Source organism: Bombus affinis, chromosome 4, assembly GCF_024516045.1.
Source record: "Bombus affinis isolate iyBomAffi1 chromosome 4, iyBomAffi1.2, whole genome shotgun sequence".
In the NCBI taxonomy this organism is placed as follows: domain Eukaryota; kingdom Metazoa; phylum Arthropoda; class Insecta; order Hymenoptera; family Apidae; genus Bombus; species Bombus affinis.
The window spans coordinates 2,592,254-2,604,540 of NC_066347.1; the positions used below are offsets into that span (position 1 = coordinate 2,592,254).

General features: G+C 30.6%; 2 protein-coding genes across 9 annotated transcripts in view; one reads left to right on the forward strand and one right to left on the reverse strand.

Annotated features, from left to right (window-relative positions):
* The window catches only part of LOC126915384 (uncharacterized), a 37,467-nt gene extending 35,444 nt beyond the window's left edge, over window positions 1-2,023 (forward strand). For all 7 annotated transcript variants that reach the window (XM_050719999.1, XM_050720000.1, XM_050720001.1 and 4 more), the window contains one exon: window positions 1,253-2,023. In XM_050719999.1, coding sequence (XP_050575956.1) covers window positions 1,253-1,626 — 374 coding nt within the window. In that variant the 3' untranslated portion in view covers window positions 1,627-2,023. The remainder of the gene's footprint in view (window positions 1-1,252) is intronic.
* A 211-nt stretch (window positions 2,024-2,234) lies between these two features.
* LOC126915378 (squamous cell carcinoma antigen recognized by T-cells 3) lies at window positions 2,235-7,219 on the reverse strand. Of its 2 annotated transcripts, none has more exons than XM_050719980.1 (6): window positions 6,625-7,218; window positions 6,349-6,530; window positions 5,396-6,273; window positions 4,651-5,305; window positions 4,422-4,569; window positions 2,235-2,666 (listed from the first exon to the last, which is right to left on the reverse strand). In XM_050719980.1, the coding sequence occupies exons 1-6, from the start codon at window positions 7,058-7,060 to the stop codon at window positions 2,245-2,247; spliced, it is 2,721 nt and encodes a 906-aa protein (XP_050575937.1). In that variant the 5' UTR covers window positions 7,061-7,218; the 3' UTR covers window positions 2,235-2,244. The 2 variants fall into 2 exon arrangements, with proteins under 2 accessions (XP_050575937.1, XP_050575938.1); XM_050719981.1 differs by lacking the exon at window positions 2,235-2,666 and adding an exon at window positions 2,952-3,213 and having other exon boundaries at window positions 6,625-7,219.
* Window positions 7,220-12,287: the final 5,068 nt, after the last annotated feature.

The following is a 12,287-nucleotide window of genomic DNA, read 5'->3' on the forward strand; positions in this document are numbered from 1 at the left end:
AAAGTTTGTTGAATGAAGCGTTTGTTCGGAGGGGCGAAAACGATTAAATTGTTAATTATACGAAGAATAAAGTAGGATAAATTGAATTACTTTTTCATGTTTTAAAGAAATCAAATAGAAATGTTACGGCTATATATAAGGCGTAATTTAATAGAACAAATTTGCACGTAAAATTAATCGATATTTTTAGTCATCAATAAATAGCGCGAGAAAAAATTTCTAAAATATTTTCTTTTTCTAGAAAACGCATAAGGTTGAAGTTATTTTAAATGGAATTATACATGCTTTAATCGATAAATAAGTTATATCAAGCTATTTATATGAAAATTCATTAATTTAGGAAATATTTTAAAGTGCATATTGATTGTTACTAGTCGTACTACCAAATTGCTAATACTAATAAATACTCTTATTTGTGATCGGTATGATAATTCGCATTTAAAGAACTTTAATGGATTTTGCAAAATCTATTACTGATATGAAAAGATATATATTTTGTAAGTTAACATTTCTGAGAATTTATATAAACGAGAGATTTTGTATTTCTTTTTAAGAATAACTACAAGCAATTTCTTAATTCGTATTGAGGCTAAATATTTTGTCAAGCTAATTCTTATTACATAAGTAAATAATATTAGTATTCTATCGAAGTACCGATGGAAAGTTTCAACTATTAATAGATACATGTACGTACTAAATTACTAAATATTACATAATATTCACATTAAATGGTTGCTTCAGAACAATTAATATTCCCGATGAAGTTCATTTTTAAGCAACCACTTTATTATCTTCAAATCTCATATACAAACATTATTTCAACTTTATTTCTAATATTAATATATATATATATATATATATATATATATATATATATATATATATATATATATGTATATATATAATAATATATTTTAATATATTAATAACGTATTTAGGTTTCCTAAATACGTTAGTTTACATCCACAATAATTACGATGTAATTTAAGAATTTTACTTTCAACATTATTTGCGATTAAATCTCAATGTATCGGAAACAGATCAGAAAAATCAAATAAACCTTGAAACCCTATACAATATACCATTATACATCGTGAATTACGAGGATAAGATTTGCAAAATAATTTTAGTACAGAATAAATATATAAAAATGACAAATACACGAATTATAAAGGAAAAGTTGCACATAATTCCATTAAAAAATACATAAAATATTAAACTATGAAAGTATACTAAGACTATGTCCGCACAGGAGCCGTGGGTTGTGGTCCTCAAGAGGAATTTCGTGCTTGTGCTGATATTAGCATCGGAGATGACGTGGAGCCTCTTTCACCTCGACCACCAGCAGAACCACCGACGAAATCGATCCCAGAAGAAAAATCACCAACAGACACAACATTGGTGCCAGAACCAAGTGGGCCATATTGGTTATTCAGTATCATTATCGCTGGTACGTGCCTGCTGGTTGTGCTGGCGGCTATGGCATTGCTTTACTCGTACTATTATCACTCTGGCCGAGCCAAAAAGTGGCTTATGACGAGGCGGTTGCTGACACCTGAAAGTCCACCTGTCGCTCCACCGAGGCATAAAAAACACAACACGTTCAATGCACCATTGCAGTTGTAGAAGAATATTTGTATTTCAATGTAGGGTGACCAAAAAATAATTTTGTATACATTGTCTTTTGAAAACATTTTACAATGTCTTTTAATATAATTTTATACGGTATATATATACAAGATACACAGAAGAAGAATTCTTGTTTAATATTGAGAAAAATGGTCACCCTGATTTATTGTTACTTGTGATACAACTTTCCTTCTTATTCGATTTTTCACTTGTAATAATTCGGACGATTTTTCTGTCGTACGTATCTGTACGGTAAATGTATATTTGACACTGTGATGTATGCATGATGAGGAAGTTCTCGTTTGCGTTTAGAGTAATACGCGCTCACTTGCACACGCATTTTCATTCTGTATATATAAACTTTCTTACATTAAACATATTTATTTTCTAAGAATTTGTGGTTCCTAGTCTTCCTTTCATTTACATCTTCTTTTTCAAAATAATGTCTTAAATAATACATTAAAGAAAGAACAATTCACGAGAGATCTTTTTCCACTAGATCATAGCTTAAATAATGCGTAATTTTAATATTCTTGTGATGTATACACATTCTTTAAAGCATAGAGAGTTCTTGAAACAGACAAGGATTGAGGAAATGAGTGACGTTGTAGTAAATTATTTTTTATTCAATAACATATTCCTAAAATCTTGATTGCTCATTTTTGGAACGGCACCATTTCCAGTTGCAATTGCACTACCGTTAGTAGCAGCAGTTTTTACAGTACGAGGTACCATAGATAATAATGTTTTAGGCGTACCAAATGTAGTTCTGCTTACTGTAGAACCACCTAGAGACTTAATGGGATCCTTTTTGCGTTCAGGCGGTTGGCTTATGGCTACACTAATTATTTTGTCACCGATCTTCATTCCATCAATGGCCAGAAGTGCCTTCCCAGCACTGTTTTCGTCCACAAATTCAACGTAAGCCAGTCCTTTAGAATGGCCATTACGGTAAGTGACTATACGGACTTCCTTCAATGATCCGTGAACCTTGAAAATTTCTTCAAGATCTTCTTTTGTCGTTGTTACCGGAAGTCCTAATCATATTATAAAAATAAATATACTTTTATAAAATTACAATTTTAAACATTAATTTAAACCCTCAGTTGATATCATGATATATTGATAACTGCTATTATAAGTTCAATTAAGACCGGTTATTTTGTAGGGGGAGTGAACAGCATTTCTAACATAATTCTTATGGTCAATCATGTAGGATACATGAGATATATAGCGGATTTTTTACAAAAATTTCATTATTACATTGTTACTAAATAATGTGGTGTACATGACTGAAAATAATATTTAAAAAGAAATACAAACAAGTATAAACTAAAATTTTATTAATAAATCTGATCACTTTGGTATTGATGGATTATCTTTTTTGGAATACTAGCATATAGTACGATAACTTTTATAGACTTTCGATGCAAGTGAAACAATAAATCGGTTGCAACGAATGTTGTTTACAGATTGTTTTTTTGCATTTCATGCAACATGTAGAATGTTTTCTGTCAAGCTTGCTTGAACATTCTTTGCAGCGTCGCCTTTTCGCTGGGTGAACTTCCTCATGTATTGAATCATCTGTAATTTTCAGTAATTCTCTAATTTTTTGAGGAATCTCTTATGATATTAAAATATTATGATGTTATTTTATTTGATTCTTGGCCAGATTAAAAATTTTGTTTTTTGTATAAATTGTCTCCTTCTCATATTCAAATTTGTATCAACATAATAATATGTGATTATAGCAATATGAAAGATATAAAAAATTGTGAATGAATATCGTTTAATTCTACGATTGCACGAATACATAGTATATTTTTTATTGCATTTTCTTTTATTGCAATTTTTATAAGCAATTAATTTTTGCTTCATAAGATTGTGGACGAAGAAACAAAACTAAGAAAACTATTTTCTTATTTCTTCTGATAAAGTAAACCCAATCCAAACTGTTCTAGATTTACAATCTTGCCAGTATATAGAAAGAGTTGATGAAATATGTTTCAGAATCTCATAGGCGTAAAATTTTTTAGTCTGTGTCGCTGAATGAAATCCAACCATTATTTTATCTACAATTGTATAATTATAAGGAGAATAGTCCTTCTTTCATTTTATATGAATATTTTATATGAATTTTATATCAATTTTATATAAATATTACAGTCTCTCTGTGTGTATCTCATAATGATGTGAAAAATATAGTTAGGTTTTTAATTCGTTAGCTTCCTTTACTGCAAACCTTCCTTTAATATGTATCTTCAGTTTAGATTCTAGAACTTATAGGAGAACTTATGGGAGACATCTTAGTATGCCATTTTAGGTGGTTACAATCATAAAAATATCTTTTATCTTCTTCCTTAATAGAGATTTCTTCATTGTCAGCTTCAATTTTTGTTGTAGTATCATGATCGGGATGTTCTCTTTTTATTTGAATATTATGGAAAATCTCATCACTTTTATTCAGTCAATATCTCAGCATTACTCATATTTAATAAATTGTTTTCGATCTCCACGAATCTCGTAGATGTTAAATTTTTAGATACTTTAAACATTATTTATTCTTCAAGAAATAACACAATTGTTATGTTGAATCCAAATGTGATTAAAACAGTTAACAAGTAGGATTCAAAACATGATTAATATCTCAACACAAGTATAAAAACGTTTACTACATCCATACAATTTTTAAAAAATCGAGCTAATAACTAGCAATCAAGAAATAAATGATTGAGATAGTTGTGGATCGTCTATATTCCAAGAATATCAACTGAGGGTTAGATATTACCTACCTTTGACGAAAAGCTTATTTTTTTCCAGGGAACAACTATATTTAAAAACAGATTCTCGTGTTGTTTTGTTTGGGTCGCATCTTGAAACAAACATTGGCCGTCCTCTTATAGGAATTCTATCTAACTCCAAAGCTTTATCAACTGCTTCCTATAAAAGTAATATTCTTAATTAAACATTCTGTATATATACTTACGTAATTTTATTATTAACAAAAAATATAATTTGCACCTTGGAATTGAGTTGCACATAGCAATATCCTTTACTACGTCCATTATAGCTTCTGATCATCTTAAGCATTGTAATTGGTCCAGCCGGATTTAAAGCATTTCTGACTTCTTCTTCAGTCACACTATAATCTAAATTACTTATGAAAACTGAGATTTTGTCGTCCACTTCATGTACGTAATCTATTTCCATTTGTTCACTTTCTGGTGCTTTAAAACCAGGTGGTGGAGGAATGTTTAGTTTCGTTTTGGATACTTCAGCAATTTCTTTTTCTTCAATATCAACGTCGTCTTTCTTTTCGAAATTCAGATGGCTTTCTCTTATTTTCGGTTTTAACTGTGTTTCAACTTTCATAATTTTTATCGGATAAGCTCCTAAATTCTTCCATTTACCAGTATCTTTTTGTTTTCTTTTATACGCTTTCTTGTTTTGTGATGGTGATAATTCAAGATTAGAAATTTGTTGTGTTTTCTGTCTTTCTTCAGCAACTTTATCTAATTTTTCTTTTGTTCGTATTTCACATAGTTCCATTTGTTCTAGTGTTCCTTCGTCTCGTTCAAAATCTATCCAAGAATTCGCTATACTTTCTGGCCAATCTTTTACCGACGACAAGGCTTTTTGAAATAATTTTCTTAAATGTTTTGTATCTCCGTAACATCTACATAAAAAAAATTTATTATCAAATCCAAAGTAGAATGTAACATATCATAAATTGTTAGACTCACTAAAAATAAATACAAGAAATTACCTTTCTAATGAAATATACTCTAACCAGTAAGATGCTGTTGTGGAATGTCCTTGTGATAAAATGTCGGCCCATAATGACCTAGCCTTTTCCATGTTATTAGCATGTATGGCTTCAGTTCTTGCCCAATATTGTAATATAATACAATTGGGATCTCCATCTAAACCAAATGATTTAGCCAAATGTTCACAAGCTCTATTAAAAGCATAACGTAATATATCTAACTGCTTTTTTTCATCAGAAGAGCATCGATCAAGTCTTCGCCGCAAATATTCTAAATATGTCATCCACAAATTTCGATACTCTTCTGCAGTAGAAAATCCAGTCGTTAAAGCATTTTCTAACAATGTTTGAACTTCTAATATTGATTTGTCCCATTTTTCATATGATTTTATCCATTTTTGCCATATCTTTGCACACCATGGAACGTTTCTTGTAGCTCTTTGGTACACTTGATCCAAGACAGATTCAATTTTTATATTTTCTTCTAAATACTTGAGATAATCAAGCCAAATTGACATCTCTAAACTGAGATCAGTAATTGCTCTTTCATACAAAACAGTTATTCGTCCAGGATCTCCATTTTGTTGCTCATATGATAAATACATTTTATATGAATCTAGAAGTTCTTCTTCAGTTTGGGCGGAAACAATTTTCTCCTCATATGGTAAACGCAGATTAAGCTTTGATAGCGCTCTTTCATATCCTCCACTAACAATCTTATCATCAATAACAGCTTCTGCGCCATCTCCATAACGCCATGCTTCATATTCTTCATACGTTTTTTCCATATCTAAAAGAGGACAAGCTAATTGTCTTTTGAATAGGTTACCAATACGTTCCAATTGTTCTTTTCTTTCGGTTTGATTTGAAGGATCAATCTAAATATTTAAAACATAAGCGTAAAACATGTCCCAAAAGAATCTTAAGAATTTTTTTTATTATTCTATACTTACCAATGCATATAAAACAGCTTCGAACTCACGAAACGCTTCCCATATTATTGCACCTTTAATAGTATGTAGCCCAACATCTGTTAATGCTCGTTCAAATAACTGCCGAACATTCTTTGCTGCATCTTTTTCAGTACCCATATTACCAATACTAAATTGCAAATATTCTAACCATACTTCCACACCTATAGTAAACAATTTAATGTATAATGTACTTTAATGTACAATCAATTCGTAAAATATACGTAATAAATTTATTACATTGAAAGCAAAACTTACAGAGATAATCCTTGACTGCTCTTTCACATAGTTTGACTACTTCAGCTTTTTGCTCTGGTATGGTAGCTAATTTAATTTCGTCGCGCATCCAAGACAACCAGAGCTCAGAACTCAATGGATATTTGGTGCTCATATTTTTTCTAGCAGCACGTAATCGTTCTAGTTCGCCCATTTTTTGCAATTTGTTGATAAGGGCTACATGACTCGTGTAATCATACGGATTCTGAGCGAGAGAAGTTTCCAAAGCTTTAACCTCTGCTTCGTCAGCATCCTCTTCGTCGTCCTCTTCAGACTCCTGATCATCATCAACCTCATTGTCCATGTCTTCTTCGGGTTCATCTTTAATCTCTATTGATTTGTTCTTTTCGTTGTCCACTGATTCCTCAGGTGAACTCTTATCATTATTTTCTTCGTTCCCTATATCCATTTCCTCCATTTTAATTCACAATAAATTTTGTGGAGAATTGTAAATTTTTACTTTGTATCAACAAAAATACGTGGTAGAAAAACCGAAAACGAATAATGCTCACTGCACGTTAACAGCTTGTACACGTTGATAGAAGGTTATGTTTTGATGTTTTTATGCGAATCTTCATGTCTCATAGCTGTCTTTACTGCGCATGTGTGTTAAGAGCGGTACTCGATTCAAATTTAAAGTCCATTAAATTATAACATATTATAAAATAAAGGATTACATGATAAAAATCGAATATTTCATTAACTAAATTTTCTAAAGGAAATTACTATGCCGTTAGCAAATCTATATATTAAAAAGATTTCAAATTGGTATCATAAAAAATAACTAAATTATTATAGGAAAACCAATTTTCTTGTCTAATATTTTTATCTGTATTATATTATATTATATTATTAAGTCAGTATCAATGATGAATTTATATGAAACGTTTTTAATTTATCTACCTACCATCATTTCCTAATTCGACTATATAACGGTTTATGATCTATCAGTTGTAAGCAACTCGTCTATATATAGAAATCCAAACACAAAGTGACATTGAATCATCGGAATATCATGTCACCTTTCCTATTTTGGTTAATAGAGATCTATTTATAAAAATCGATTGATAATTAATTAAAAACTACGTATTGATAATGAATAATAAAACGCGAATATTTATTTGAAGAATTTGACGATGTTATTCTCAGAAATCGGAAAGAAGAAAGGAAAACGGAAGTTCATCAAGTGTTCCAAAAGTAGCTCAAACCACTGCAAGCAGACGCTATTAAAATATGACCAGATGTATAGTAATAGCCCACGGGTGAGTTGTGAAAATACATATTCTTGTATGGAGAATATATCTCGACGATGGTTGTAGTACTTATTTACTCTGCTCTTGATTTCGTAGATTCCACGCAGACGCTGTCCATTTCGCGTGAAATGATGTCTTTCATTCAGCTGCCAACGTAGCTTTAGGTAGTTTTAGGAGAATTGGTAATAAATATAGCGGGGCGAGTATTCTAGAACAAGTAGTCTTTTTTATTTAAAAAAATGGCAAATGTTTTGATTAGGAAAAGGAGAAAGTTATAATTATTCTTAATATGTGGCCACTTGTTCATTCACCTCATTCCAGTTCATAAAAGGAGAAATTTTATTTTTTATTTGTATTCAATGTTTGTGGATTATACATTATGAAGCATATCCTTGAAAAATTTTACGTCATGTTATCGTTATTGTAATAGGTAAGATATCATTTCAAGAGATCGTTGGGTATATCTTGAAACTTTATACGAGTAATTCTCACTCGTAAGCAATTTTATAAAGATTCTTTGTAAATTATATTTACTTAAGATAGATGTTTGTAATGCAATTAATAGCGAAGAATTTTTTTTACTTATATGACAATATTAAGATATGCTCTGTGTATTTTGAGAGGTAGATATTTATCGAGTATTGAAATATTGCATTTTTGTCAGACGTTGTTACGCAAGGATGAACCGAGCGGCGCGTGCAAAGAATTTTAGAAGAAAAAAAGGATTAAAATGCGAGGAATACGTTAGGCATTACAATGTTAGAAATCTCGTCTAGTTTTATTATTTCACGTAAATAATGTATTTCTGGCATCATGACAAAGGTGTTTATATTCGCTTAGAAGTTTTAAATACTTTTTTCTTAGTTTCCATATTATTATTTTTTCTCCACATTTACGCTATTGAAAGTTAGCATAGAAACATCTGGTTTAATATAAATTTAATGATTTATACAATATGTAGAATCATATAATAATCTATTGCCAAGTTTTATCGCCGTATTATCGTCTAGCCTAAAAGAAATTTCTCTTTTAACCAAAACAAATCGTTACATAAATTATTCTTTGCACAATGGTGAAAGTAAGCAAAAGTATTGGTATCAACGTTTTCCTTGCTCATTTAGATACGGTTTCCATATAGTGTTAGGAATCCCCAGTGTAGTATCGATAAGAGCAACCGGAATTCTTATGACGCAAGCAATAATATTCTAGTAGAAAACACTGATTTTAGACATTAATCATAATCAAATATGTTCAGAGTTTGAGATTCTATAATCATGAGTGATTGTATAATTTTGTCATCGCAAGAAAAATCACAACACTCGTATATATACGTATATATTGTTAATTTTATAAAATTTCTTTAAAAATTTTACTTTTTTTCTTCAATGAAACAATTTATATAAATCGTAAAATTGATTTTGAAATTCTTAACTATTGTGCGATGGTCATTGATTAGTTAGCTAGATGTATAGACGTTATTAAGCAATAAGAATTATCGTTAAGAAAATATGACTGTTATTATCGAATAATTTCAAATGATGAGTTTATTGTACCAATAGCTAACAGTTATGTTGGCAGTAAAAATTGCTTCTCTACTATATTACTTGTATTACATATAATTATTCGTCAATAGATATAATTCCTACACGTGTGTAATCGCTTGTAATGCTGTAGTAGGTAATGTTCATTAATGAGAATCCTAGAATTGAGGTTCATGCCATTGAAGTATCTCCCTTATGTAATCATTAATCACTTGCGTATGGTTACTTTGTTCTAATATTGTCGACAATATTATATCAAGTCTCTAATCATTGTATCTTATATCGTAAATTTTGAATTATATTAAGCTTATACACAGATATACATTATATCTTATGTCGTGAATTTTTAATCATATTATGTTTACATATAAGTATTTAAAATAAGCCAGATGGGAGACATAAAATAGATTGAAAAAATATCTTGATACATTAAATAAGTTATTTAAAACAAGTTAATTTTTGAGAAAAGATATTATAAAAATGACGATTAGTTTGTTCCTTCTGGGAAGAAAGAACACATCGGTCATATTTAGCTAACAATAAAGTAACGTAGCAGGTTCGTATACACCAAATTCATATACATACCTACCCATGAATGTATTCGTCAATATACGAAAACATATGGACAAGAGGACAATTCGTTTGTAGCAATTTGTAACAATTTCAAAGAATTGAGACAATAATAAAAATAGATTTACGATAATTTCAATTACGTAAAACTGCTTATTGGAAGTACTCATTGACAGTTAAGAACGAAATATATGTGATACATAAACATATTGCAACAGAAATTAATTGGGAATCACCGTAACTCATATGAAATCTTAATTAACACTCAGGTATTATTTCTATATTATTTAGGGATTTTACTGGAAAATTTTATGGAAACTGAAATTATTTGGAAATATTAAGGCAGGTCGAGTGCAAATAGTTAATTTCGTTTCTGTCATTTCACTTATGCATGTATAAACTATCCTTTCTAAATTTTATTACATCTGTGAAAAAAATTGTGGAGGATGTAAAATTTTAAATGAAATGAAAAGATCAAAGGGGTATAACTACTATTTAACATGTCAACAAACACGGTTTATGGATATAATAATCGTAAACTTTAAGTGTTTTAGGAAGTTAAATTGTTTTATGGCTTTATGGTACAAAAATAGAGGGGAAAGAAATGTATATGTAGATATATATGTAAGTGCACGATAACTGAAGGTGTACCGTTGGAAGAGGCTTAAAACACATAAAAATGATTTAGATTATTTGGTAGAATAAATTGCATCAACATTACGTATCTAGAAGATCATATATCTACGTGAATTTATTTTGTCCCTCTTTCCAAATGTTTCTACTTGCAGAATTGAGCGAAAGGGTCGCGTTCGATCAAGGGAAGTAATCAATCTTGTTCATTCTCGCGATGTGTGATTGGGGATAGATTGATGTCGATTGATTGATTGTGATTTTGGATATATTTATGCACAAAACTGGTGTGTGTTTGTGTGCATGCGTTTATAGGGATATAACGATTGGACCTGACGATTCTGAAGAGATACTGCAATTCTGCCGAAAATATGTTTTTTTGGTGATTTTTAATACATCGTATTCTCCCTTCCATTGCGCGTTATATCTTTGAAAGGGGAGCCGAGGATTAGAACTGGTACAATATATTTTTTTTGCACAATTTGTGTTTTTGCTTGTGGGGTCATCCTTTTGGGAATCTCAACGTTTACGACAGGTTATCAAACTATGAAAAAATACTGCAAAGAAATAAAAAATACAGGTATTGCAAATGTTTTAAATTACTTACGTAGCATCTGAGTGGTGGTGCGCAAATAGTCGTAGCGCTAAAATTCTATTTCTCAAAAATAGCGATTGTTCTTGATTGAATTTTCGATACGTCGGACTATGTTGTAACTCTATTGGACATACAATAATACAATTTCTTAAAGGTATACAGAGTGTATATGAATTATGCTCCAGCTACTATGCAGCAAACTATACCAACAGATTATAGGATCATTGTAAACGCAATGTTACAAAGTTACAGCCAAATATTCAACACAACCCGAATATGTACGTAGCACATCAAAGAATACGAAAACTCGATCGTGTTTACTTTTTCTGTACATACCTGCTCGATGTCTTTTACTTTGCGATGATCGCTTAAGGTATTTAAACTATCATTTCAAAATAATTCCAAATTTCTTGAGAATTTCATTGCATTGATTTTACGCTTTCCGCGTGTACTTCTGTCTTAGAATTCCCCGCAAGTAAAAATAAGTAAAAATCAAGAGATGTGGGATCTCGGAATTGATCACGGGAGTCAAACGATTTGTTTTAGCGACCAAACTACCTTCTTGTATAGTTTTCATTTTACTAATTTTTTATTTTCTATAATTTGATGGAAAACTGTTCAACTGTATGCAACTAATGTGGATGTACAGCAATTATACATTTTCCATTAACCCTCGTACCCTCGAACCCGAACGATCTCAGATATTTGCTTACCGTGTAGTCGACCGAACCATCCGTCTTCCAAGGATTAAGTTGAATTGGTAGAAACCTTTGAAGCGCTATAGGATAGCAATGCATACTCAAGTTTTCAGCGAAAAGGTCGTTTATTATGCCCATTCAGACATGAACATAATGAATTTTAAAAGGCGGATTATTGCAGGATTTATTACAAATAGCTATTATAAGAATCGAATATACTCCGTCTTGTAAAACTCATGAAAGGAGGGATTTTCTTCTTACTGTATTGGTATACCAGTCACGAAATACAACCTGTTTCTCAATAAACGATTGAAATTCTTGCACAAGTGTGTAATAATACAACATTCCTTCATTAACC